The sequence below is a fragment of the Nicotiana tabacum genome, chromosome 19, assembly GCF_000715075.1.
Source record: "Nicotiana tabacum cultivar K326 chromosome 19, ASM71507v2, whole genome shotgun sequence".
NCBI classification, from domain to species: domain Eukaryota; kingdom Viridiplantae; phylum Streptophyta; class Magnoliopsida; order Solanales; family Solanaceae; genus Nicotiana; species Nicotiana tabacum.
The window spans coordinates 138,368,670-138,393,005 of record NC_134098.1 but is presented as its reverse complement, the minus strand read 5'-3'; the positions used below and the strand labels follow the sequence as shown (position 1 = coordinate 138,393,005).

The 24,336-nt window shown below is 35.8% G+C and overlaps 2 protein-coding genes across 10 annotated transcripts; one reads left to right on the top strand and one right to left on the bottom strand.

Moving 5' to 3' along the window:
* The first annotated feature begins 132 nt into the window (after positions 1-132).
* LOC107806258 (ubiquitin carboxyl-terminal hydrolase 3) lies at positions 133-5,271 on the top strand. Its single transcript, XM_016630381.2, has 6 exons — positions 133-522; positions 949-1,065; positions 1,893-1,991; positions 3,228-3,410; positions 4,214-4,395; positions 4,469-5,271. Exons 1-6 carry the CDS (start codon positions 406-408, stop codon positions 4,869-4,871), a joined length of 1,101 nt encoding a protein of 366 aa, XP_016485867.1. The 5' UTR covers positions 133-405; the 3' UTR covers positions 4,872-5,271.
* Positions 5,272-6,091: 820 nt separating this feature from the next.
* LOC107806257 (calmodulin-binding transcription activator 2) lies at positions 6,092-16,569 on the bottom strand. Of its 9 annotated transcripts, none has more exons than XM_075238739.1 (14): positions 16,381-16,569; positions 14,129-14,248; positions 13,300-13,415; positions 13,082-13,170; positions 12,650-12,692; positions 11,908-12,085; positions 11,645-11,767; positions 11,397-11,522; positions 11,265-11,323; positions 10,133-10,693; positions 9,126-9,817; positions 7,902-8,481; positions 7,252-7,575; positions 6,092-6,396 (listed from the first exon to the last, which is right to left on the bottom strand). In XM_075238739.1, exons 1-14 carry the CDS (start codon positions 16,418-16,420, stop codon positions 6,277-6,279), a joined length of 3,171 nt encoding a protein of 1,056 aa, XP_075094840.1. In that variant the 5' UTR covers positions 16,421-16,569; the 3' UTR covers positions 6,092-6,276. The 9 variants fall into 9 exon arrangements, with proteins under 9 accessions (XP_075094840.1, XP_075094841.1, XP_075094842.1 ...); XM_075238740.1 differs by having other exon boundaries at positions 6,092-6,393; XM_075238741.1 differs by having other exon boundaries at positions 11,645-11,764.
* Between the last annotated feature and the right edge of the window lie 7,767 nt (positions 16,570-24,336).

The following is a 24,336-nucleotide window of genomic DNA, read 5'->3' as shown; positions in this document are numbered from 1 at the left end:
TTGTTATCAGTATAAAACTTTTGATTTTGGAAAATTAAACAGTCATTTTTAGTAATTATATAACATCTAATATCTCAACGTAATAATAGAAAAATTAAAGAGAAATAACACTAAAAAGGGAAGAAAAAAAAAACCAGGCAAGAGCTTTGGGTCAATGCCAGATGGCTAGTACACACACCGCCTCTACAAGCACGCCTTTGAGAATTGAAACGAACGACAAATTCAGCCCAAAAATCCAACACTAGCTCCACTTCTCTTGGTCTATAAATTCACATCGTAGTCTAGACTTTACATAATATGGTTACTGTAGATAGATAAATACCCCATTTGTGATTGTTGAATTTGAAGACCAAAAAAGAAAGCAGAATAGAGGGGGAGTATTGGTATTTGGTAGAGGAGGGTCTAATGGGTGCAACGGGTTCGAAGCTGGAGAAGGCCCTCGGCGACCAATTTCCCGAAGGCGAACGCTACTTTGGCCTCGAAAACTTTGGCAACACTTGTTACTGCAACAGCGTCTTGCAGGTCGGCGTTACTTCTTTATTCTGTTACTGTAAAATTCTTTTGAGTTTTTCAAATTTGGGTTTAGCTTTGATTGTTACAATAACAACAACAACAACAATATGTCTTGATCCCAAGCTAGGTCTATATCTATCCTACTCAATTTGGACCTCTTTCCTTCGGATAATTTAAATATTTATCAAGTTATGTGTTTTTACTATTTGATCGGATTCTTATGATGAATTTTGTATTCACTATCTGTTTTCGAATTATAGGTTTAGTGAGGATTGTCTGGATGCATAGTTTTGCAATTTGATTAGTTTTTCGATGATGGATTTCGTTCTCAGATAAAGTCAGTATATTGTGTAAATTTAGGTGCAAAAAACACTTTATTTTAGGAGTAATTGCTGCCTTTTCCGATGTGATTAAATTTTTTGTGTTCTGAAACAGGCGCTGTACTTTTGTGTACCATTCCGTGAGCAACTGCTGGAGTATTATGCAAATAATAAAAGCCCTCCAGAAGCGGAGGAGAATCTCTTAACTTGTCTGGCTGAATTGTTCTCACAGGTACCAGATACAATCTAAGTGTGTGAGCTTTCTGTCTAATAAGTGGTATTTTGATGTTTGATACTAATATTTTCGGCTTGAATTTATTATTGCTTTACTTGATCAAAAGAATCCCTGTAAAAAACTTGATGTCCTCCGTGTGTCATGTTTATTGTGGCATTTGGCAAATCTAGCTTTAAATGTCAGCTACCTTTGTGTCGTTCAATTGGAACGTGGAAAAGGCATGACATCTAGCAGAAGCAATGTGACTATTGTGGACTTAATTCGATCAAGTGCTAGTGCTAGTTCAGTATGTTTAGCAACCTTATTCCTATTATCTTAATTTTGGTTAGAGGAAATTGAAAGAAGCAAGATATTTTGTAGCATGAGATTTTCTAGTTTTCTCGATTGAGAAGGCCAAAATATTTGATTAGCTGAGGTAGCATGATCGATCTGCATCGTTAACTGAAGAGTCAATCCAAGGTGCTAGGGAAGTAAGAAAATCAAGATAACATGATAATCTAAGAGAAACAAATAAGAACTTTAAGCTTTCTCTTCTAAACTCCCCTTCATTGAACTTTAACTTGGTTATGTTTTGTCATGTAGTAGAGGTTTTCAAATTTTAACCTGAATATGAGGATTTGGTATTACCAGTTTTGCGATAACCAGGCATTTTTGTCTACCACGAGGTCAGTCTCAACATGATGTCTACAAGCTAAATTTTGTTGAAAGATGATAATTTAAGAATTATCATCAGGAAATAAAATTTCTATCCATGAGAAAAGTTTTTTCTTTATCTCTGATCATTGACAAATTGTAGTCACGTAAACGTTGTTGTTGTCATGCAGATAAGTTCACAGAAGAAGAAAACTGGTGTTATTGCTCCACGGCGCTTTGTGCAAAGAGTCAGGAAGCAAAATGAACTTTTCCGAGGTTACATGCATCAAGTACGTGTTTCCTTGTACATTTTTGTATTTTTGCTACGTCTATGTAAGCCGAGGGATTCTTGAGCCGAGAGTGTATCGAAAATAGCCTCTCTACCCCCTCGGGGTAGGGTTAAAGTTTGCGTACGCACTACCCTCCCCAGACCCCACTAGTGGGATTTCACTGGGTCGTTGTTGTTGTTGTTGTTGTTGCTACATCCATGTAAGAATCATTTTTTGGTTAGATCACAAAGGGACAAGTCACTTCTTCATCAGTTTCGTTAACCATGAAGTTCTTGATGGCTTCAAAAGAATCTTGAAGATGCAATCACTGTATTTTAAGGATTGAAATATTAGTTCATAGTGGTGACCTATAGAAAGAGACCTGTTTGAAAGAGAATAAGAAAATGAAAGAAAGATCATCTGAAACAAGTGAGGGAATACCTTAAAAATATCAAACAAAAAGATGTGCCATGTTTACTTTTACTTTAGATGTATAATTTTTAGCTAATCTAGATCAGTTTGAAACAAGAGACAGGTCGGATGTCGATCCTAAGTCTGTATTATGTGCTTTAGCTTCGAAAGAATGCACTCTTCGTGTTACATTGATGTCATCTATCTTGTATTTTGGAGCATCTTCAAGGTGTAGTGATCCATTGCCCTTATACATTGTATTTTCTTCTGGGAGACATACCTGGTCCTTTTAACTATTTTTATGACAAAGCAGGGGAAGTTTTTACCTTCTGACTCATCCAACTCACCCATATTGTGCTTTACATGCTAAAACCACACTACTTTATTGTTAAACGATTACCATCTTTATCTGATCATTTACATAGAGGTGGAAAATGAATTTCGCTAGGGGGTTTGTGGGGTGGTTGGTTGCTTGAGGAAAAGAAGAAAAAGGAGGATGAAAAAGAAGAGTTACTGCTCAGATGCTCGTCTGCCTAATGGAACAGGGAAATGACTATGAGGAAGAGAAAGAAATAGTTAGGAAGGAACGATAGTTGTAAGTCCTATTTTGACCTAAAAAATAAGAGATGTCAGTTAAAATTACAGAAGGTTAAGTTACTATCTTTTTAAAGCTAAAGGGTTTAACTGCCATGAACAATGATTTAGGAAGCATGTGTCTAATTAGTCTATATGATCTCTACTCGATGTGCTATCCAGAATTATTAGAACACTGCTGCTTATAATGCAAAATAAATTCCTAGTTCATCTAGGTTTGATACAATTGAATTTGTTCATGCTTTTGCTTAGGATGCCCATGAGTTTTTGAACTTCTTGTTAAATGAACTCGTTGATATCTTGGAGAAAGAGTCACATGCATCGAAAAGCTTAATGGCAAGTTCTCCTGAAAAAGTAGCAAATGGATCATGCAATGGTCAGAGCAATGGTGTTAAGAAGGAGCCACTTGTTACCTGGGTGCACAAAAATTTTCAGGTAAATTATATGTGTCTTCACTCGTTTAGAATCTCATCATTCTTGTCTTTACATAATTTAACAACAGCAGATGTTTTGAAGGATTATCAACTCCAAATCATTCCCTCAAGGCTAGATGTCTTTTGTATCTTTTTAGTTGGCATTACCTTTCCCCCTTAGATTCTCCTGACAACTTTTTGAACTTCGTTAGCTCCCTGGTACTAGAATAGTCTTTTTGTAATTGAGCTAACAAAGTCTTTTTGCTTCCATAACTTTTGTATTATTATGCATCTTCTTGATGCCAGCAATGAAATCTATTATTACTTCATCAAAAAAAAATTAACAGCAGTCAGTTTAGCATCTGTGTTGCAGCTTCGCCGGAGGTAAAAAAAGAGGACAAGGAATAATTGAAGTTTTCTCTTATATTTCTGTCAATGAACTTTATATTTTCGTTTGAAAGGATAAGAGGGTTCTATGTTGGGTCTTTCAACTTTGTTTCTCAGAGGAGTTAGAGGTTAAGGAGGAAAATCTGAAGTTCTCTTAAAATTCTGTCAATGAGGTTATGAAAAAGATCTGTCAATGAATTCTTTTATTCTGTCATTGGAAAGAATAAGAGGTAATGTCCATTGTCCTATGCTGATCTTTTGAATCTGTATCTGATGCTCATGGATTTCATCAGTGAACAGATTCATATCTGTATAAATTAGATGTGCTTACTTTTCTCCACTTGTGATGCAAATTTTGGATCCTAGAACTCCGCAAATGGTTTACTACTTTCTAGATCTAGTGGCTGCTTAACCGGTTTATTTTTTATATGAATGCAGGGTATATTAACCAATGAAACAAGATGTTTGAGGTGTGAGACAGTCACAGCAAGGGATGAGACATTTTTTGATTTGAGCCTTGATATTGAACAGAACAGTTCAATTACAAGCTGCCTCAAAAATTTCAGTTCGACAGAGACCCTCAATGCAGAGGACAAATTTTTCTGCGACAAGTGCTGTAGGTAGGTGCCTTCACCCTTTCCTTTTTAAACAATTAAAATGACAGGGAAAGTTAATTTCTTTTTGTGAATTCAGCTTGCAAGAAGCACAAAAACGGATGAAGATAAAGAAACCGCCACACATCCTGGTCATTCATTTGAAGCGTTTCAAGTATATGGAACAACTAGGTCGTTACAAAAAGTTGTCTTACCGTGTAGTGTTTCCTCTGGAGCTGAAACTAAGCAACACCATTGAAAACACGGACTCTGAGTATTCTCTATTTGCTGTTGTTGTTCATGTTGGGAGTGGGCCAAACCATGGGCATTATGTTAGTCTTGTGAAAAGCCACAACCACTGGTTGTTCTTTGATGATGAGAACGCTGAGATCATTGATGAGTCTGCTGTTCAGACCTTTTTTGGCTCAGCTCAAGAGTACTCGAGCAATACAGATCATGGCTATATTCTCTTCTATGAGAGCCTTGCTGCTACCAAGAGCTGATAAAGAGTTCTCACATGTCGAGACCTAACTATTTTGCCCGTCTCTGCTCAACTTATGTCATGTTCAGCTTTCCCATGGTTTGCTGGACTTACTTAACAAATGTTTATGGTTCTGTGTACAACATACGAGGGTTTTCTAGCATTTGACTTGTTTTAACAATAAAGAGATGTAAATCCTGGTACAGAAACTTCAAACGAGATGTTGATATTGTATTTTATTAGATATCAAACTGCAAGGAGTACCAATGCACTTCGTTGGCAGAACTCCAAAAGCAGGAATAAGTGTCTCTTTTGTGTAATTTCAATCTGAAAGGATAGACTGCTGCTGTGTAGCTTTGTTTTGAAGTGGTTGAGATGAACACTGATGGACCTTGGCTCTAGTACAATATTCTTTTCCTTACAACTATGTGGGTATAAATTTTTTCTGACAAATTTTCCTGAGATAAGTTGAGCTTAATACTTGATTCCCTTCTCTTATACTATGTGAGTATGAAGTTAATCGAATTTAGCGCCATAAAGTTGATTTAAAACCACATAGCTCTCATCTCATCATCCATCTCAACCACATAGTCCTTTCTAGGGATAGTTGATTATGAACTGAACACCTTGTATTTCAACCAGTTACACTATTATATTTGCAAAATCTGTCTAGCAGTGATTTTTCGTACGTATGATCAATTACAGTGTTGTTGAACCTGTACCCGGATACTCGCAGACCAGTTCATTAAATGAATATAAATGATGACCCTTTGTATAAGATCAAGGCGGAACGGCGATATAATATAAAAAGGAAACGTGGGAATATAGACCTCTTTAGTGGTTAAAGAAGGAAACAGTGGAAATAAGAATAGCATATATTCCCATCAGCAGGATTAGAAAAGATTAGAGCTGGAGTTTCAATTTTTGAAAGACAGGTACAACGATTAGACTCGTAGGTTGCTTACAAGAAGTCACCTCCCAACAGTTCACCCAGATTTCTGCTTGTTAACTGGTTCTGAGAACAAAGATTTTTCCCAGGCGTGAGCAGCGACGCTATCAACAGTTGACACTTAATAAAGTTGGACTGATACTAAACGCAGAACAGACAGACAGAAAGCTAATGCAGCAGCCGTCTGCTAGAATTTTGAAACAGTTAATACCTGCCAATCCATTTACTAAGATTGTATAAATAAATTGTTAGAAATGGAAAACAAGTTTCCAGAAGTAAAAATTGAAAAGAACTTTCTTTGGTGAAAATTAATGGCTGCACATATTAGCATTTCTTTTATGTTAACAAAAAACATAAGAATCAACATTGTATCGAAATTTCCCTCGAGTAAGCTAAAAGTGCATAATTAGCTAGCTACTATTTTCTATGTATATACAATGAATCAACTATTAATTGGGCTAATCAAGGGAAAAGAAGCTTATTCAAATGCTATAGACATGAAAGTGTCATCATCCAACAAATTTTCAACATCAAACAACTCCTCTTCAGGATAGCTGGTATCTTCTGAGCTCTCCTGAATACAAGTTGAACCATCCTGCTGAAAGTGAAGAAAAACGAATTACAGAACAAGCCAATCAAAACCATGAGTTCAGTTAGGCAGCTGAAACTTTGATTCACCAAAACATGGTCAAGGGTAATGCTCAAGTTCAAGGTAGAGCCAATATCTACAACCCAATAGAATTGACTGTAATTTTCTAAAACTCTGCAGTGGTAACAAGAAAATTACTGACAAATTCAGATGCGGAATTGAGGAGTCACAGATATGTTCAGTTTAGGATATCAACAATTTGAAATACTCAATCCATCAGACTACGTTCAGAAAGTCAAGGTACTCTAATCTAACTATGCAACCAACCGCAAGATCTCTCTGCAACACAGAGACCTGTCCTAAACAATTTTTTCTGCTTTTATATTACATAAGTATATCATAAGAGGGTAACTTCAACTAACACAGTTCATAAGACGCATTTGGTAATGAAAAATAAACCGAGCTTATCAACATAAGAAAAGATTTAGACTTTCCACAACGAGATGTAGCATCCTATTTTTCTTTTTTTCATCTACTTTTCCCCAGAAAAAACCCTTTCCCGAGTTGTTTCCCTACAAAGGTCAGTCAAATTTTGATCTAGGAACTCGCCTTAACCCATAGTTCATGTTTTGCAACTTGAGAGCAACAACCATAGATCAAATCATTAAGTAGATAGATGTGCATGCCAGATAATGGGAAAAGGAGCAGTTGTTATTTTCTGCTCAGTCAAAAAACCCAGTCAAAAAAAAAGTAAGCTACAGTTCTCTCCCTTTTCTCTAAACATCCTAGTATTGCATAAAAGCCATTCAGCAACTCTATGATAATAGCAATCATATTGAAGCATACTTGGCAAAATTGTTATACCTTTACTTCACGAAGTCCTTCAGCAGCAGTAAGCAGCCTACGATATTGAGCACGGCCCTCAGGATACTGAGTCATGGACTTCACCCTAGCAAGGGCTTTTTGCATCCTTACTTCAGTCTGTTTTCTTCCTTCCTTCAGAAAATCATAATCATCCTCCGGTAATGAGTCATCTTGGATGCTTGGCTTATTGATGACCACTTCTGATCTAAATCCCCTCAAACCACTTCTTTTACGTCTCCAGCGCAATATCACCTTCTCCAAAATTCCTACTGACCAGATAATTGGTTTATATTTCTTCCTCACCTGATGCCCCCTTACATGAGCCTTCACCATGAACAGTGAAAATGTCAGCGTCAAGAAAGAAAATGACTAGTAGATGTTGAGCACTTGAGCTATAGAAAAGGGGAAACTTTAAAACGATAGGTCAAATGTAATGTATCAGCTTAAAGACAAGGACCAACATATGAAAATCTGATTATCATTTATCACAGCTTCCACATAACACAACCTGACTCGTGGATAAAATTTTGCATGTGAAAGTTGGTTAAGCAACATAAAGGCAAGATAACCTCGGCATCAACAGCAACAAAAACATATGTAACTTCCCGCCAAGTGTATAACAATATTGTGATTTGAAGGAAGCAATGCACCTGAATTTTAACGATTTTTTGCCGGATTAAAAGAAACTCTTTTCTCTTATTCCAGCCACGGAACTTTTTCTGGATTTGAGTGGCAGCTGCATGAGCTATACCATTGTTTTGTCCCAACTTACAAGCTCTAGAAGCAACAATAGAAAGAGCATTCTCATCAGATGATAGCTCATTGTCGCTACGCTCAATAATTTGCTTCCTCTGAAACGACTGAACCCTGAAAATTTGATGTATCCGAGCAGCTGCTTGAGTAGCATTGCGTATAGCAGCCAGAGAATCCTTAAGTGAAAGTACATCTGGCACATCATCTCCAGTAGTTGTAACAGCCACACGCTCTGTAACTGTTTCTCCAACTTTTGCTCCAGAAACTTCTGAAGCAAGCTCTTCCGTTGCATCAGTCACAGTAAGCTTAGAAAGGTGAGTGGTCAAAGAGGATTCAGCAAGAAATCCAGATATTCCCTTGTGTCCATTGGCAGATGCCAGATCAGCGGGGGTTCTACCCAAGGGAAATTCAGCAGATGGGTCTGTCAACGCTCCAGGAGATGCACCTAAAGAGACAAGACCAACAACAGTCTTCTCCCTGTAAGATAAAAGCCTATTAGCAAGCTGCTCATTCTGTTGGAAGCTTTTTACGGGAATTAATGATGATTGCACTACTTGATAAGATTACTAATGTCACCCAAGATAAAATGAAAGTAAGAAGTTACTTAGTCTTTAGATTTAAATTTGCTTTCAGCTTTTCGACTTGTCAATAGCAGATATGGAATAGATCCTTTAGACTTTCTTCTTTCTACAGCTATAGCAGAATTCATTAAAGAGGATCAGTTTTGATTGCCATGCCACCAATCATCACAATGAAATCCAGCTAACCTACATTCTTTTTATCTGGTAAAAAGCGGACTCTACATTGCTTGGACTACAAACAAAAGGAAATGGACTTTATTGATGTTTGCTTTAATTGCTTTAGCATAGCACCTGTCTTTTTTCTTTGTTGTATTGAACTCTAAGATAACTACCAAGACATATCCAACAGTGTTAGGATCTCAACAAAACTTAGGCCAGTTCTATTGGCCAAAGATCTCTTTTTGTTAAATGTTAACTAAGAAATTTCAGTTATGAAACAAAAATCACAGGACAATCAACACAGAACAGTGAGAATTGGCCACTGACTTTTAAAGTGAAGCATAAATGAGGAACTGAAAAATCAATCATTGGAGTATTTACCTTCCATAGAATGCAGCCCAATGAAGTGCAGTCCATCCATTCATGTCACGAAAATCTACACTTACCCCTGATGCTAAAATTGGCTTTAAGGCCCAATCATAACCAAGTGCAGCTGCCAAATGAAGTACACCTTGACCTTCATCATCGATAGCAGTTCGCCCTCTGCCATCATCAGTAACTTGGCGAACCAGCCATGCATAGAAATTCTGCTTCAGCTTTCTTTCAAGAAATAGATCCTCTTTCACTCCGCATTGGGATGTATCATAGTCTGACGCTCTCTCTATCATCTGCTGATTCTCTTCCTCCATCATACAGATGATTTTATTCACTGTACTATGTTTCTCCTTAGCAGCCTCCATACTATCAGAACTGTGACAACTACTAACAGGTCCCAAGGACATTAAACTTTCAATTCGTTCAAGGAGATGCATCTCAGTTGCAGAAACATTGGCAGCACCAATTTCCTGATAAGCTCCAAGTCTGTATTCGAATTCTCTGACTTCACTACAAGCCAATCTATTTGAACATGTCACATAAAAAGGGAGTACTCCTGGTTTGTGTGGGGGAGCATGACAACGAAGTACCCCATCTGCTAAAACCTCTGCGGGAACCTCTACTTCCCCAAACATACATGACCACTTGCACTCTATCAGCTCGCCTTCACTCTTAAGAAATCTACCAGTAATCAATACCTGCTTTGTGTGTCGAAAAATCAGAATTTGAAAAGTCATCTAATATCTTTCAGTAGTAAATTTCAATTCCTTAGCTAAAATAATGAGATTATGCACAATCTAGGCTATCGAATAATTGGTTGCATGATTGTGAAAGCTTGGGTGGCAATAACCAGACACAGCAAGGTCAAGAGAGGTAATTGCATTTGATAGAAAAAGTGGATTCTAAGACATGAAACTACTGCAAATCAATAGAGATTTCAGACAATAGGCGCAAGCAGTGCCAATCTAGCACTCACGCTAAAGAACATAAAAGTCAAATGCTTCATAATTTACCTTCGTTTCCAAGTTTGAATAAGCCCAATTAGGCGAAAAATCAATGATGCTGAAGACCTGCTCCTGGGAAAGTGAGGGATTCAGTGAATCTGAATCCACGTGCAGTTGGGTGGGTAGACAGGAACCATCATCCTCAGTATCTATAACATTCCATGAAATTCGATTAGTACGCTGCATATGCAACTCCTCAACATCCTCAAGCTCTTTCACGACCCATCGGGAGAAACTGTCAACTTTTTTCAGGCCTTCTTCCATTTTTACACTGTTCAAATGAGGATGTTTGATCGTAGAATAGTCTCCAAGCCCTAGCATATCCATACTATTTTCTTGATTGAAGTCACCTTGAACTTCCACGAGTGAATTCAGATATTGAATATTCAATTGTGTTAGCTGCTCTTCTTGCTCATCAGGATACAAGTACGATTGCCCCCTACCAGTATATAGGTCTGAAGATAGGTTTTTGTTGTGAAAACTATTTACCAAATCATAGCTCGAATCTGCAATCAAATCCTGATTGACAATTTGTCCATGAAACTGCGATGCAGAGTCTCCAAAAGAATACTGATAAATTAAAAAAAAAAAAAAGAGAGCAAAGTTTAGCACATCATTGGAGAACAAGAAAGCCTGGTACATAAAAGGATGGAAAACAAGGGCAAGGAGAAGATAAATAAATAATCTCCAAATTCAGACTCTAAGTAAGAGAAAGTCGCCGAGACACATGCTCATGAACACATTCTTAAATTGTCTAAAATAGGTACTTATTTGCCACAAGAAACGGGCAGCATTCAATTTTAACGCAAGAAAATATCATACATGCGAGTCTTAATTCTTAGAAAAATTTAATTTTTTAAGAAAGCAAAACAGAAATCTTCTAAATTTAAACAAAGTGGACACATAAGAATCCTGGAAAGATTCCATTAATTTCTAAAATACAAGTGCTTAGTAGATCCAGATTTACAGACCTATGAGTTGACTGGAGATGTCAGCTTACAGTGGAATGACTCCAAAAGAGCAGCTCAAAAGAGTTAGAATGAGGATAGGTATTGGTTTTGTACTTAAACCAGTAATGTTGATCAATAATATAATGTAATTATGTAAAAAAAATGGACCTTAAACAGCTTTACGCCTTTACCTGCCAATTTCCTTTGACTGACAAATTGTTCTTAAAATCATCTTGGCATACTATCTCACCTACAAAATACTTGGTTAAAGCCCAATTCATTTCCGAAAATCATACCAGAAAGGCTCTGAAGCGATTTAGTACCATTTGAACAATGCTGAGAAACTGGTTCCTGAGATCCCAAATCAATTGTTCTTTGAGGACCAGATGCAAAATTACCAAGACCACACTTTTCACCTACATCTATACCGGGAAGTGATGTATACTCCACTGCAACAACAATTAAAAACTTTTAAACATAAAATAAACAATAAAAGAATATGAAACAGTCTTGAAGAAACCACAGTGATGAAAAAATGCAATAACTTCACACAAAAACTTAGCATAGGCACCTGAAGATTGAGGTGAACCATATGAACTATAGATGGTATCCCTATTTTCCACCAGATTCCTGTCCATTCCAGAAGCTCGCTCTGGATATGACTGAAATCTAGAACACGCTTGGTGACTATCTTCTGTGATAAATTTCCAGTATGAGACCTTTTGCAACAGATTTAGTGCTCGGCACTTACAAACTAGGTAAATCAAGTATAGCCATAAAATTTCTACAAGACAGCTGAAGAAATCACATTAAAACCAACCGCAGACAAATTACCCGATTCAGCTTCTTCATGTGCTGAAGTTAAAGTGCTTGCTACACTTGTTGAGTCAGCATTTGCTGAAGCTAGTTTCTTGTGACCCCGAGGAAAACTATCGGACAATGAGCAATCGTTCAGATAGTTTGAGTGAGCTGATTTAATGCTTCTGACGCAACCCATATTCGCCTTGTTACCCTGTCAAGGAGAAATAACAAAGAACTATAATAAAAGCGGCAGTCTATGGATCTTTTTGATAAGATAACTAGTACCAAGAAGGTACTGGAAAAGTACATAAAGGGAATTACATCATCAGCCAAATAGCATTCAGCTCAAAATGAATATAGAATATAGCAGTCTTGCTTTAAAAAACTTGCTATTTCCATATATATGTCATAGACCCAGAGTCTGGTTAAAGGGATGTGCAACAGGCATAGTGTAGATTTTCTTAGTTCAAACAAAACCAAAAGTATGGAACTAGAAGAACTGATGCTGGAAATTTCCAGTTATCAGTTATCACTGTACTTTTTCTCCTTTCCTCCTCCCGTTTTTCCCTAAAAGGTGGGAGTTTGGGGTCGGTGATTTTCCAAGGTTCTCCAATTACCTAAAGAGTGATCAGAAAGAAGGATGCGGAGATCATGCTCAAACTGAACTCTCACATCCCACTTAGTGATAGTAATTTGATTTAATCCCTCGTGAGTGTGTAACAGTTAACTAAACTGATTAATGACCTAATAATGAAAGAAAACAGTAGAGTCTAACCTTGACTTCCAAGTAGTGAACAAAAACTATGTGCATGAGATCCCTGCACCAAATTAAATGAAAAGAAAGAACTTTTAGTGCAGAGGTGGTTAGAGATGACGAAAAAACAGATTGAAAGAGTAAACAAGAACGTGCAAACAGTTTAATCTCTCTTTGTAGGACTAGTAGACGGAATGAACAGTATGTTCTTATGAACTCTTGTATAGTCCCTTATTTACTGTATTCCTATGAAATAGACATAGTAGTTATTCTAATCTACTTTTGCTTAATACCTCCGTTATGAAGGTATTTTAACCAATCAATAAGTTCTTTAGTTTCTTATTTTGAGCTACTTCTTTTGCAAGTAATTGGACACAAAAGTAAAAAGAGAAGAGGTCCAAAAAGAAAATACAAAACGAAACAATGATGCCACATCTATTGGTCCATACTCACTGTTCAAGCATCCAATAACTACGCCTTTGAAAATTATCATCTTCTTCTCCATGGGCATAGTAGCAGTGTAGCACATCAATACTTCCGACCTGCAGAAGGATTTCATCAACAAATAGTATGAAGTATATAAAAAAGTTCACTAGCTTTAGCTCACAAAAATTAGACTCATCTAGCCAACCCAAACAGACGGTACTGATGCCCAAACTATCAACACCTACCTTCAGCTTCTCATGAGCTTCTTTAACTGTCTTCCCATCCTTCTTCTTCCTCCAGTTATGCCCATCCTTCCTAAAGTATCTTAGCACCTTCCTATCGAAAAGAAAAACAGAACCACCTGAAGAGTAAAGCACACATTAAGAACAAACATCTAAAAGCACGAATAGAGGGAAAATCAAATCATTTCCTTTTTAGGAAATGCAGGTAACAATGCTAATAAAATAATTCTACAACAGACTGCTCCAATCATCAACAGTCATTTAGAGTTGCTAGTCTCACATGGAGGATATTGTATATTCTTTAGTCACTTTGAAAACAAAATCTACAATTATTCTCAGAGGATCTTCTATTTCCCTACTTAGATGATAGTTTTGCAGGACACAAAGCACTGACGCAGGACTGCAGAAAAGTCATTTATAATGTCTAAAGAAATTAGGGTCCCAATGAGCATGAAAACCAATAAACGTAAAGACTATTTGTTTTTAGATAGAGAAGCAACATGTTATTAAATGAATATTTATCATTTCATTGACAACTATAATAAAAGAAATTTAATTAGATTCCTTGTACAGAAAGGAAACTGCTGCTTTGTCTAAACTCAAATCCTCTTTAAAATAGCTTAAATTGAGACAGTAAGTCTTACAACTAAAATACTCATTGAGGTTAGGGCATACATGCAAAAACTTTAAGAATTCCCATCAAAACCAAGGAACCAGAAAGTTTTCTTTTGTAGAAGTGTCTGTTAGGATGTGCTAAGTGGCATAGTTGCTCTGAAGTCGAAAGAATATCATAAGTTTAGAAAATAGATGGATAAAAATGAAGAAGACATACTGACTGGCCTGTGTGGAGCCTCTGGGGTTATATGAAACTTCTTGTAGTTCCGCAGGATTTCACAAATCTCTGCAGGTCTCAGCCAACGGTGTTGTACTTCTGATAATATCTGTGTTATGTCTGCAACTCAAAATCAACAAAAAATATTATGTTTACAAAGATACATAGTCCAACTTTCGGAAGAAGTTTTATGTAGAGTCAGTCAGACATAATAAACCTCATTGTAGCACATTTAATTCAAAACATGCAAACGCAACATCAACCAATGCTATGGATCAACACTTGAAACACTCTTGCCAATGCCTTATACATTGTATATAGTTAATAATTATGTCTGTTTTCTGAGAGAAGAGCATAAGAAAGAGACTCCAGCCTCTAGTACACTGCTAAGCCATAGCTGAAAACCAGCTTCTCTTGCAGATCTGTGGCATAAACTAGAAATCTCATTTCCACATACTTTAATAAGATGGAGTTGGATAACGTTGGACTTGAAAGATCACTAGTGACACATCGGTGAAGGTGTTTGGGTTTGAAATTGCATCTGTGAGATGTCAACAATATTATTATAGCTAAGGAAAGCTAATGACGAGGTCTCATTTTTCATTCAATTCTTTGCGTTAGATTTCTCAAGATGAAGCTGTTATGCAAATAGATTGCTTCTCCCTGGCTTATGTATTTTATTTGCAACGTCATGTCACAAAAGTCTTGAGCTTTTTAATTGCTCCAGCAAGCCAAGCTCAAAGAACTAACTTGGGCTTGGTTACACTTGAGCCCACTCAAGCTAAGAAGTTTTCAATTTGAGAGATGAGCCAAAGAAAAGTTGACTTGGCTCACAAACACCCATCCTCTACTATTCTATACCAACATATGAACAGTTTCTTTCTCCAACTAAAACTACTTACACAACCAACACATTAAGTTTCTCTCTTGTGGGTAAGTATCTTGCGTATTTATGGAACCATTGGCAATTAGATTAAAACACTTTAGTTGGTTTCACTATGGCAACAGTGTTTTGCGAAAGGTCAGCAATATCTAGTTAAATCTTCTCTTAAAGTTCTGGTATGGAGCAGTAGATTTACTTTGTAATTCTTATCAAAAGAAAGAATATCTAAGAAATGAGGAGCAATACTGCTAAGAACAATTATACCTCAATTTTAAATGACTTCCCCTTATTTACCCTCAAGTTATCAATTTTTCTTGGTTATCAATTTTTCAATTTGATAAATTTTTCTTCATTTTGATACATGTGGTGACCGTGCCAGCTTGCGCGCACTTCGACTAATTCCACGGGGTACCTGCCACCTCCCACCAGCAATAGGTACTATGTCACTCTATCCACCAAGGCTTGGATAGATGGGAAGAAAGCACCTAGTGTGTTTTGCCTCCGCTGGAATTTGAACCTGAGACCTCGTGGTTCTCACCCACTTTATTGACCATTGGGTCACACCCTTGGTGTGGTGGTTATCAACTTCTACGTGGTTTTATTTCTTCTTATGCATATTTCTTCTTAGCATGTAGTTATCCTTTAGTATTAAAATATGACACAAAAATTTAAGAAACACGATTGAGATTTTGAAATGGGCAAGCCAAACTATGAAGTCTGATCTACAGAGAGAGATTAGAGCTACAACATAAATACTGACACCATTTGAAACTATAAAATGAAACTGAATTCCAAATTTCGCGGATAAATCAAACACGCATTAACCATCTCAATTCCCCAAGGTTTTAAAGCTACATGTTAAACCCAGAATCTAACTTCAGAGTCTAATCTAACTGCCTGTTTGCACCCAAAAGGTAGAGAAATAAAAAAGCTAAAACTCCTATATTTAGCGGTTTTCATAACAGTTATAGCCCATCGCAGTTTGCAATAACTCTTTCACCCAAATAATGTCATAAAGAATATATAAAACTCATACTTTTATATTGTTAAACCATTAAATATCAAAGCAGAGAAAGAGAAAACTGCCGTGCAAACCAAATTGCGTCGGACCAACAAAAGTAGCTAATTCTCCGGTTATTTACGAACTTTCATCAATTGTAAATTCAATCAATTCAAAGAAAAACTAAAATCACTGCATCATCCCCGTTGTGCATTTGCGTTCTCAGTTCAATCGAAGTCCACTAAGTTTATACCAGTGAGCTATATTATGAATCAATCACAATTAATAGTCATCTAATTCTTAAAGCACAACTGTATGAATAACAAACAATTAGGTGACGGGAAAGAGGAAAACACAAATTTACTTTACCTAATCGAAATCCCGAAGGATCCGATCCACAATCCGCCATTGATGATGACTTGATCACAAGACCGACTTGACCGAAGATGAATGGGAATGAAAATGAGAATCGAGAACGCTTGGTGTGAATGTGATGGATTAGATTTGAATATTGCGGATTTTTACTACTCCATTAAATTAATTTAAGACTTCAGACTTGAGAGGTCTGTCAGTTCTCATAAAGTAGTTGGACATGTCCTAACAAATTATATTGCGACATGTGTCATATGAAAGGGCAGTCGGAGGCAAACGTACCCCACTCAAATATTACCATGACTTGTCGACGCGTGGACCAAATAAAAAACCGTCCGGTTCTTCACTTTCAGTACTCTCTTCCACTTTTCATTCTCTTTTCATGAAACCCTACCTAACCTAAGTAGTCATTTGGTACATGGAATAAAACATATAATCCCGAGATAAAGTTATAAATTAACTTTATTTTATGTTTGGTTTGGGATATTAATTAATTTTTAAATATTTTTTACACTAAAATAATAAGATTAATGGGACAACTAATCTCAAGAAATATACCATCACGTGAGATATCACACTATTGTACAGAACAACCCCTAATTATTTTAAAACTGAAGTAAATTCTTTCTAGTTTCAAGTTGAAACTTTCTACTGCCAAATGGCTCCATGAAAGTCATAAAAAAGGTTAAATAGGTCTATAAAGTATGAACATAATTTTTTGGGAAAAATTCAAAAATAGCCAGATTTATAAGTGATAATTGAAAAATAGCCACGGTTTCAAAAGTAATCAAAATTTAGCCACTTTTCATGTAAAGATAAATCTGAACGAATACATTATTTAAAATTCAAAAAATATTCCAGCATAATATACTGGAGTTCCAGTATAATATACCGGTCCAAAAGTTCATACACAGGTGCTCCAATCTCCAGTATATTATGCTGAAATTTTCCGCGTGCTGGAGTTCCAGCATAATATGCTGAAAATTCATACACATGTGCATCAATCTCCAGTATATTATGCTGGACCGGTCCGTGTTGCAGCAAAATAGTGGTTATTTTTCAATGACTTTGCAAATGCCCAGTCCGAAAACTGGCTAGCCCGTGCTATTTTTACCAACTTTTATAAGTAGAGAGAAAAGGCTGAAAAAATCTCATTAATATTAAGTTTCAAATTTTCAACTTTTTCTATTTTTTGTAATTACTAATGTCATTATTATTCCACCTCCCCCAGCTATTAATTTCCCCCATGCCAGATCCAATATCTCCTAAGGTTTTTGTTTTTAAACTCTGGTACAATATAAATTTTATCAAAATATAAGTAACTACAATTGGAAAAATAAGACTAGCTTTAGAAATGGGTTAAACGAAAAAATAATAAGACGTCACCTTTTCGTAGATTTGCCGACATCAAATTCGTAAAAAAAAAAATTAAATTATTGCTAGCTAGTATTGTTTATGATTAAAAAAAAATCCAAGTTGATCCACTAATTGAAAATGAAAATTAAGAAGAAAAACGAAGTTCATCACAAAAGATTAAAATAGATAGATGGTATGACAAAATCCAACATAGTATATGAGGTCATTTTCAAATTCAATAGTTCAACGTGTCATTTGAGTTCAAAAATCAGGAGTTTAAGTGAGATCTTCCTAAAATATTCTAGGACCATCACGATGAATCATGAATCACTAAGGATAGAAGGAATATTGAATTTGTAACTAAAAAGGAATGAGTTACGATCAATAATGTCACGCCCCCGAGACGCGTGGCAGGCACCCGATGTCATACTCAGTCCGAGCGTATCACTTTGTAACTATAAATTTCGGAGGGTAACCTTCAACTTAGGCCGATGAAGCCATATTTTGAATCATCTTAAAATAACGTCTACAACCAGCAATACCAAACTAAACATCTATATAGGGTTGGTAAAGCCATAATACTGATATAAAAATGTACAGAACTCGTCTACAATCCTCTAGGAATAACTGAATTGTATCATGGTCGGGACAGGGCCTCGACCTACCCATCAAACCTGTATTATAAAATGGACTCCAAGATATCGAGATGGTAACTCCGAGGAAGTGGAGCTTACCAACCAAGCTGATGTTTGACTTTGTCTACTCGGAAGGTCTATCTAGCTGTCTATTAGTACCTGCAGGCATGAAATGCAGCGTCCCCAGCAAAAGGGACGTCAGTACGAAATAATGTACCGAGTATGTAAGGCAACAAGATAACTGAAATATAAAACTGAACTGATAATATAATAACTGAAAGTACCTGGGGAGTCAAATATAATTTGAAGATATGCTTACCTGCTGATACTGACTCATCTCTCTCAATATAGTAAAGTAAAATAGTTGTCCGGCCCAAAAAGGCTCGGTATGTGTAACTGCTCTACCGTAGTAGGCTCGCTCATAGGCGCTCGGCCATACTGGTCTTTGTATCTTGATCAAATAGGCTCACTAATAGGCGCTCGACCATAGTAGGCTCGGTATATAACTTACCATCTGATCAGAGGTTGCCCAATAAGATCTTGCCCACCAATAGCTTGATGGGGTTGAAAATACTGTATATATGTAGACCCTCTTCTCTCTTGACTGAAAGAAGACAATACTCAATTGAATATAAAGTCCCGATAAGGGAGGATACTGTAACTTATGAGACTAGGATAATGTACATAAGTTTAGGAAGAATGAACTTCTCTTTATGCTTCGTTATCAAACACATGTAGTTACGGGATCATGCCAAAATGAAGAAAGGTTTAGCCTTAACATACCTTTGCAATCTTCTCTCCAATCGTCAACCAAGCTCAATATGATCTTCTTACGTCTACAATGAGTAACCCGACTTCGTCGTCATCATATAAGCATTGTAACTCTTATATTTCAAAACCAATATTCTACAAAAAAAAAAAAAAAGGACAGCACCTCCCCTATTTTTACTACATCTCATAAGTTACTAAAAGTCACCAAACAACCCAATCAACAATAATATAATTCACAATAAACTCTCTGATTACTTCAACAACCATTTTGAGCAGTAAGCTCGATTTACAATTAACAAAATATAATTTAATCTAATTATTTTTCCATGAATCTGCCTACAACTTGTATAACATCATACTTATACTTACCATATCATTTTCATCCCAAAATATCATAAGAATAATCTTCAAAAATAGTCCACACGCCTAGCACCTTAACCTTTATCATCAACCTCTTATTTTTTTTCATGTTATCTTCTTCAATCCGCTAAATTAGCACATAGATAAGCTTAACAACAGCAACCACAACATAATCAAACTATTTATAACAATTTTCAGTCAACCAACCATATATATAGCCTCAACACAGCCCACAAAAAAGATAATGATTCCTTATGCCATGTCAATTACTATCTTGAAGATTTTAACTCAAACAAGTCAAACAACACATGATTAACCTTAAGCACAATCAAGAACATGATTTACACATCTTAGGCAGTATATACAACCAAGAGGTTGTGAGTTCGAGTCACCCCAAGAGCAAGGTGGGGAGTTCTTGGAGGGAAGGATGCCGATGGTCTATTGAAAACAGCCTCTCTACCTCATGGTAGGGGTAAGGTCTGCGTACACACTACCCTCCCCAGACCCCACTAGTGGGATTATACTAGGTTGTTGTTGTAGGCAGTATATACAACTTGAAATTTCAGCCATAACAACATATATATATATATAGCCTTAAAACAACCCAACAAAAGATAACAACAACTCTTTCCCTTTCAAGTGTTATCTTGTAATCTTCATCCAATAACTTAACCAACACATAGATAAGATTAATCCCAAGAAATAAAGTATTATTTATACCTTAAAGAATCTGAAAAAACTCGAACCAAAGTTTTTCTTATCTTACAACTACCCTTAATCACATCACGACACCATAGAGACTCTCTTCTTCACTTAGGCTAACCTTTGATGTTTGATTATGGTATATTCCTTTGGAATTTGTTTGGAGCCTTTGGGGAGCTGTTTGGGAAGGTTTGGTGAGTGCGAGTATGGAAGGATAACGAAAAATGAGCAAAGCTCATCCCAAAAATGAGATAAGAAGAATAAGTGAAGATCGAGGCCCGACCAAGTGGGTCCCATGGGGGCCTCATGCGTAATCTCGCGAAAATACAAATATCTCTCTACACTGATGTCGTATTGATGAACGGTTTATAGTGTTAGAAACTAGACACATGGGGCTTTAATTCCATATTAAGATCTACCCGTAACTTTCAATATATTGGGAGAAAACTGACTCGCAACCTGGCCTATAAACCTGCCAATTTCTCCGAAGTGCAGCGATGTGACTTGGCGATCCTACTTTAAAATTCATATTTCTTTACTCCGATATCGTATGAATAAATGGTTTAGACAGTTGGAAACTAGGTTCATATACCTTCATTTTGATATAATATATGTCCCAAAATGACATCATAAAGCTTACGAATTAATTTCTCAAAACGGCTCATTACAAGGCAAATCTTAACTCGATTTTCCCAAACTTTATATTCCATATCCAAACATCATATATAGTCATATCATGACTTTATACTCATTTAAATCATAATTAGAAAGTTTCATATTCATCTTAACTTGCTTAAAATTTCGGTAAACCTTTCTTATCCTTGTAGAAAGATTTGGTCCTTTTTGAACTTGCTTTAGATAATCCTATAATGACAGTGACGTCTGGAGTACGGGGCGTAACAACATGTCCCTTTAGAAACATTTGTCCCCGAATGATAACTCTTAAAGGCTTGCAAAAATGGGACGTAACATCATTAAATCACTTTATATACTTTCAAAGAAAATCTCATTTTCAAGCTTAGATCAATTGATTTACTATGTACTTTCACGTACAAAAACATGGGGTGTAACAAAAAACTTCCGAAAATGTATTTTATCGTGGCTGGAATTCAGTTCAACTTAACTGTTTTATTCCTTCAAATAAAATAATTCTAAAATATATGAAAAAATTAGCATCATAAATAATATAATAATACTAGCCTTCACGTTTATGCTAGCCACTTAGCACTAGACGTATCATTTTAGTTGTTGGGGTTACCTCACTGCATACCAAGGATATTTCACTCCGAATTAATCTATTTAATGTCTATATTCTAGAAAATATAAGGGAATATGACTAAGAGGCGATAAAAAGTTGGAAACGCCATTTCTTTGGATTACTACGAATGATTGTATTTCCTGGTTACAGGTAGTTCTTTTACAAACTCTAACTTAACAAGAAACGCTAAAGCCTAAATACATGTTTACTTCCAATTGAAGAAACAAGTAACATTGCAGAATTTAATTAATAAGATATATAATTACAATACAAAAAACAGACTAATGATCACTTCCGCATATATGTTTTGATCGGATTTTAAGATAAATATACATTCAGCAATGCATCCGATGTTTGTATATCTATCTAGATGACACAATTTAATATTGATTAATCAAGGTCGTGACATTAAAAATACCTTGCACGTGACAATGCACCGATGTGCTCACGAATCACTAATTGCTCAACGAGCCAACGACATCAGTAACTTCTTTTTCGAGAAAATATTCATACGCATACATTGCAAAACTTGGGCCAAATCTGATAAAGACTTCAAACTTGAGCCATTTTCGATTAGGCTGTTGGGCCAAGTGACAAGGAACACAATTCTTCCTTCTTCTTCTTTTTTTTTTCTCTTTCTTTAGCGTAGAATGACGTCGCCGACATCATACTCAACGTTTCTTTTCATCGTCATCATCGCCATGTTATTCCCACCTTCACTATTTCATGTTTCGCTAATTAACTAACTATGGAATAAGAAAGGAACAAATTCAGTTGTATTTAGAAAATTACAAAAGCTTCAAGATACAAATTGTTGCGACTAAATTAAAATAATTAATACTCATCTTGTAAACTTTTCGATTTGGATTTAGAGAAAATGAGATAACTCATGCAATTGTTAGAATTTAACTTAAATCCAACAGGCAAGGAAAATGAACTTTCTAAATGAAATTGTAATAGTTCCAAAAAAGATACTTATACAATAATTGGACGGCCAAGAAGAAGAGAATTTCTAGAAATCCTTTTCGTTGAGAAATTTTCGTTTATTTCAAACTCCTCTTTGAGAATCGAGATATTTATCTCAGCCAAGAAGATGAGAAGCGCCATTCTTAAAAAATATATTTAGACTTGGAAATGTATAGGACCTTTTTAACGAGAGGATGACTTTTCACCTCTCTTAAAATTGTTTTTGTGTAATTAACAAACAACAAACCAGTGAAATTCCACAAGTGGAGTTTGAGGAGGATAGTGAGTATGCAGTCTTACACGTATTGTGCAGGTAAAGAAACTCTTTCCGATAGATTCCCCTCTCAAAGCAAGTATGAATAAAATTCCACAAGTAGAGTTTGAGGAGGGTAGTGAGTACGCAGTCTTACACGTATTGTGCAGGTAAAGAAACTGTTTTCGATAGATTCCCCTCTCAAAGCAAGCATACATAACCACAATAGTTAAGAGAAAAAAGTGCAATAGTAACTGCATGGTTTTTATGTAATTAAGTTCTCGAAAATTTTCAGATATTTATTTTTAGCGAATACAATATTATACCATTGGTCCTAAAAGAAAATATATTTGCTTTTATAACTTTGTATATCGACAAAATAAGAGCCATATTCACTAAAGATCCAACTTGAGTTTAGAGTCACAAAAACTCAAATCTTTGTGTTTGAACACCGAGTTTTCTCTACCAAAAAAAAGACACCTAGTGTTCTTCGTGTGAATCTTTTCTTATATATGGTGAATGTTTAAAGTATTTTAAATTCATAACATTTTTATTATTTTTTGACCAACTTTTTATGCACCATTTTAAAAAATAATTTGCTTCATATCAAATAGATATAGAAATTTTATATACTTGGTGTTCTTACTCATATTGTCATTTGACTTTGGTTTTGACTTTTGAAAATAGTAATTTGGAAGAAAATGGCTAACTTCTGTGTAAATGCATGTTCGTGGTCGAAAAATAAATTCAGACACCAAAGCAATATATATCCCTACATATTCTATTGTTTTTCCCTACTAAAATCTTATCGTGTGTGTGATCTAAAATGAAAGCTGTACAAGACTTACTAAACTAAATACTTAGTTAAATAAATATAAAAAAGAAAGTGAAAAGAAAAAAACCGTGCAAGTGTAATAACGAAATTGAAAAGTAAATAGTACGTGGCAAATGCATGCAACGTGATTGTGCAGGGGCTTTGACTTGTGAGTCCCAATTATGGATACTTTATAATTTTTCATTTACAACTTAATAAGCAATAAGTCAGATTACTAATAACAGAAGCGAAACTATGATTTGAAATTTGTGGGTTCATGATTCTAATTTTTATTGAATTCTAAATTAATAATTATATATATTTAATAATTTTTTAAGACAAAATACATAATTTGACCAAAGTTACTGGATTCGGCCGAACCCGTTAGCCATATACTAGCTCCGCCCCCGGCAAAGACTGTAAATAACAATTTTAACATCGCCAATTTTAGGAAAAAGGAATATGATGCTAACACCATCTAGAGACAAGTCTTCAATATCGATAAATGGCACGCCACTGTGTCGACTTGAAATGAGTTACCAAGCGATTTCAGCAGCGTAAAAATATTTTGAGTCAACATATTCGGGCTCAATATCATGTCGAAATTTGAAAAATGGGTAAAAGCGGGTGTCCCTAACACCCTTTGGAGCTAGATAAACATTTTCATATTAGAAAAACGGGGGGGGGGTGGGGGTGGGGGTGGCAATAGCTTGTTCTAGAAGAGTTCATTGGACCATTGTTGAAACTAATTCTATAAGAATCTTGAATTCAACTATAGGTTTGGACAGATAAATTATCTTTTTATTAATTATATTCATTGGCAAAAGAATTTTCATTT

Bases quoted from the DNA above. Each gene is read 5' to 3' on its own strand.
- LOC107806258 (XM_016630381.2), top strand. From the start codon at position 406: ATGGGTGCAACGGGTTCGAAGCTGGAGAAGGCCCTCGGCGACCAATTT. The intron at 1,066-1,892 runs GTACCAGATACA...GTTGTCATGCAG, and splicing joins TGGCTGAATTGTTCTCACAG to ATAAGTTCACAGAAGAAGAA. The intron at 4,396-4,468 runs GTAGGTGCCTTC...TTGTGAATTCAG, and splicing joins TTCTGCGACAAGTGCTGTAG to CTTGCAAGAAGCACAAAAAC.
- LOC107806257 (XM_075238739.1), bottom strand. From the start codon at position 16,420: ATGGCGGATTGTGGATCGGATCCTTCGGGATTTCGATTAG. The intron at 13,416-14,128 runs GTATGTCTTCTT...TTTACTCTTCAG, and splicing joins GGCTCCACACAGGCCAGTCA to GTGGTTCTGTTTTTCTTTTC. The intron at 12,693-13,081 runs GTGAGTATGGAC...AATTTGGTGCAG, and splicing joins AGTTATTGGATGCTTGAACA to GGATCTCATGCACATAGTTT.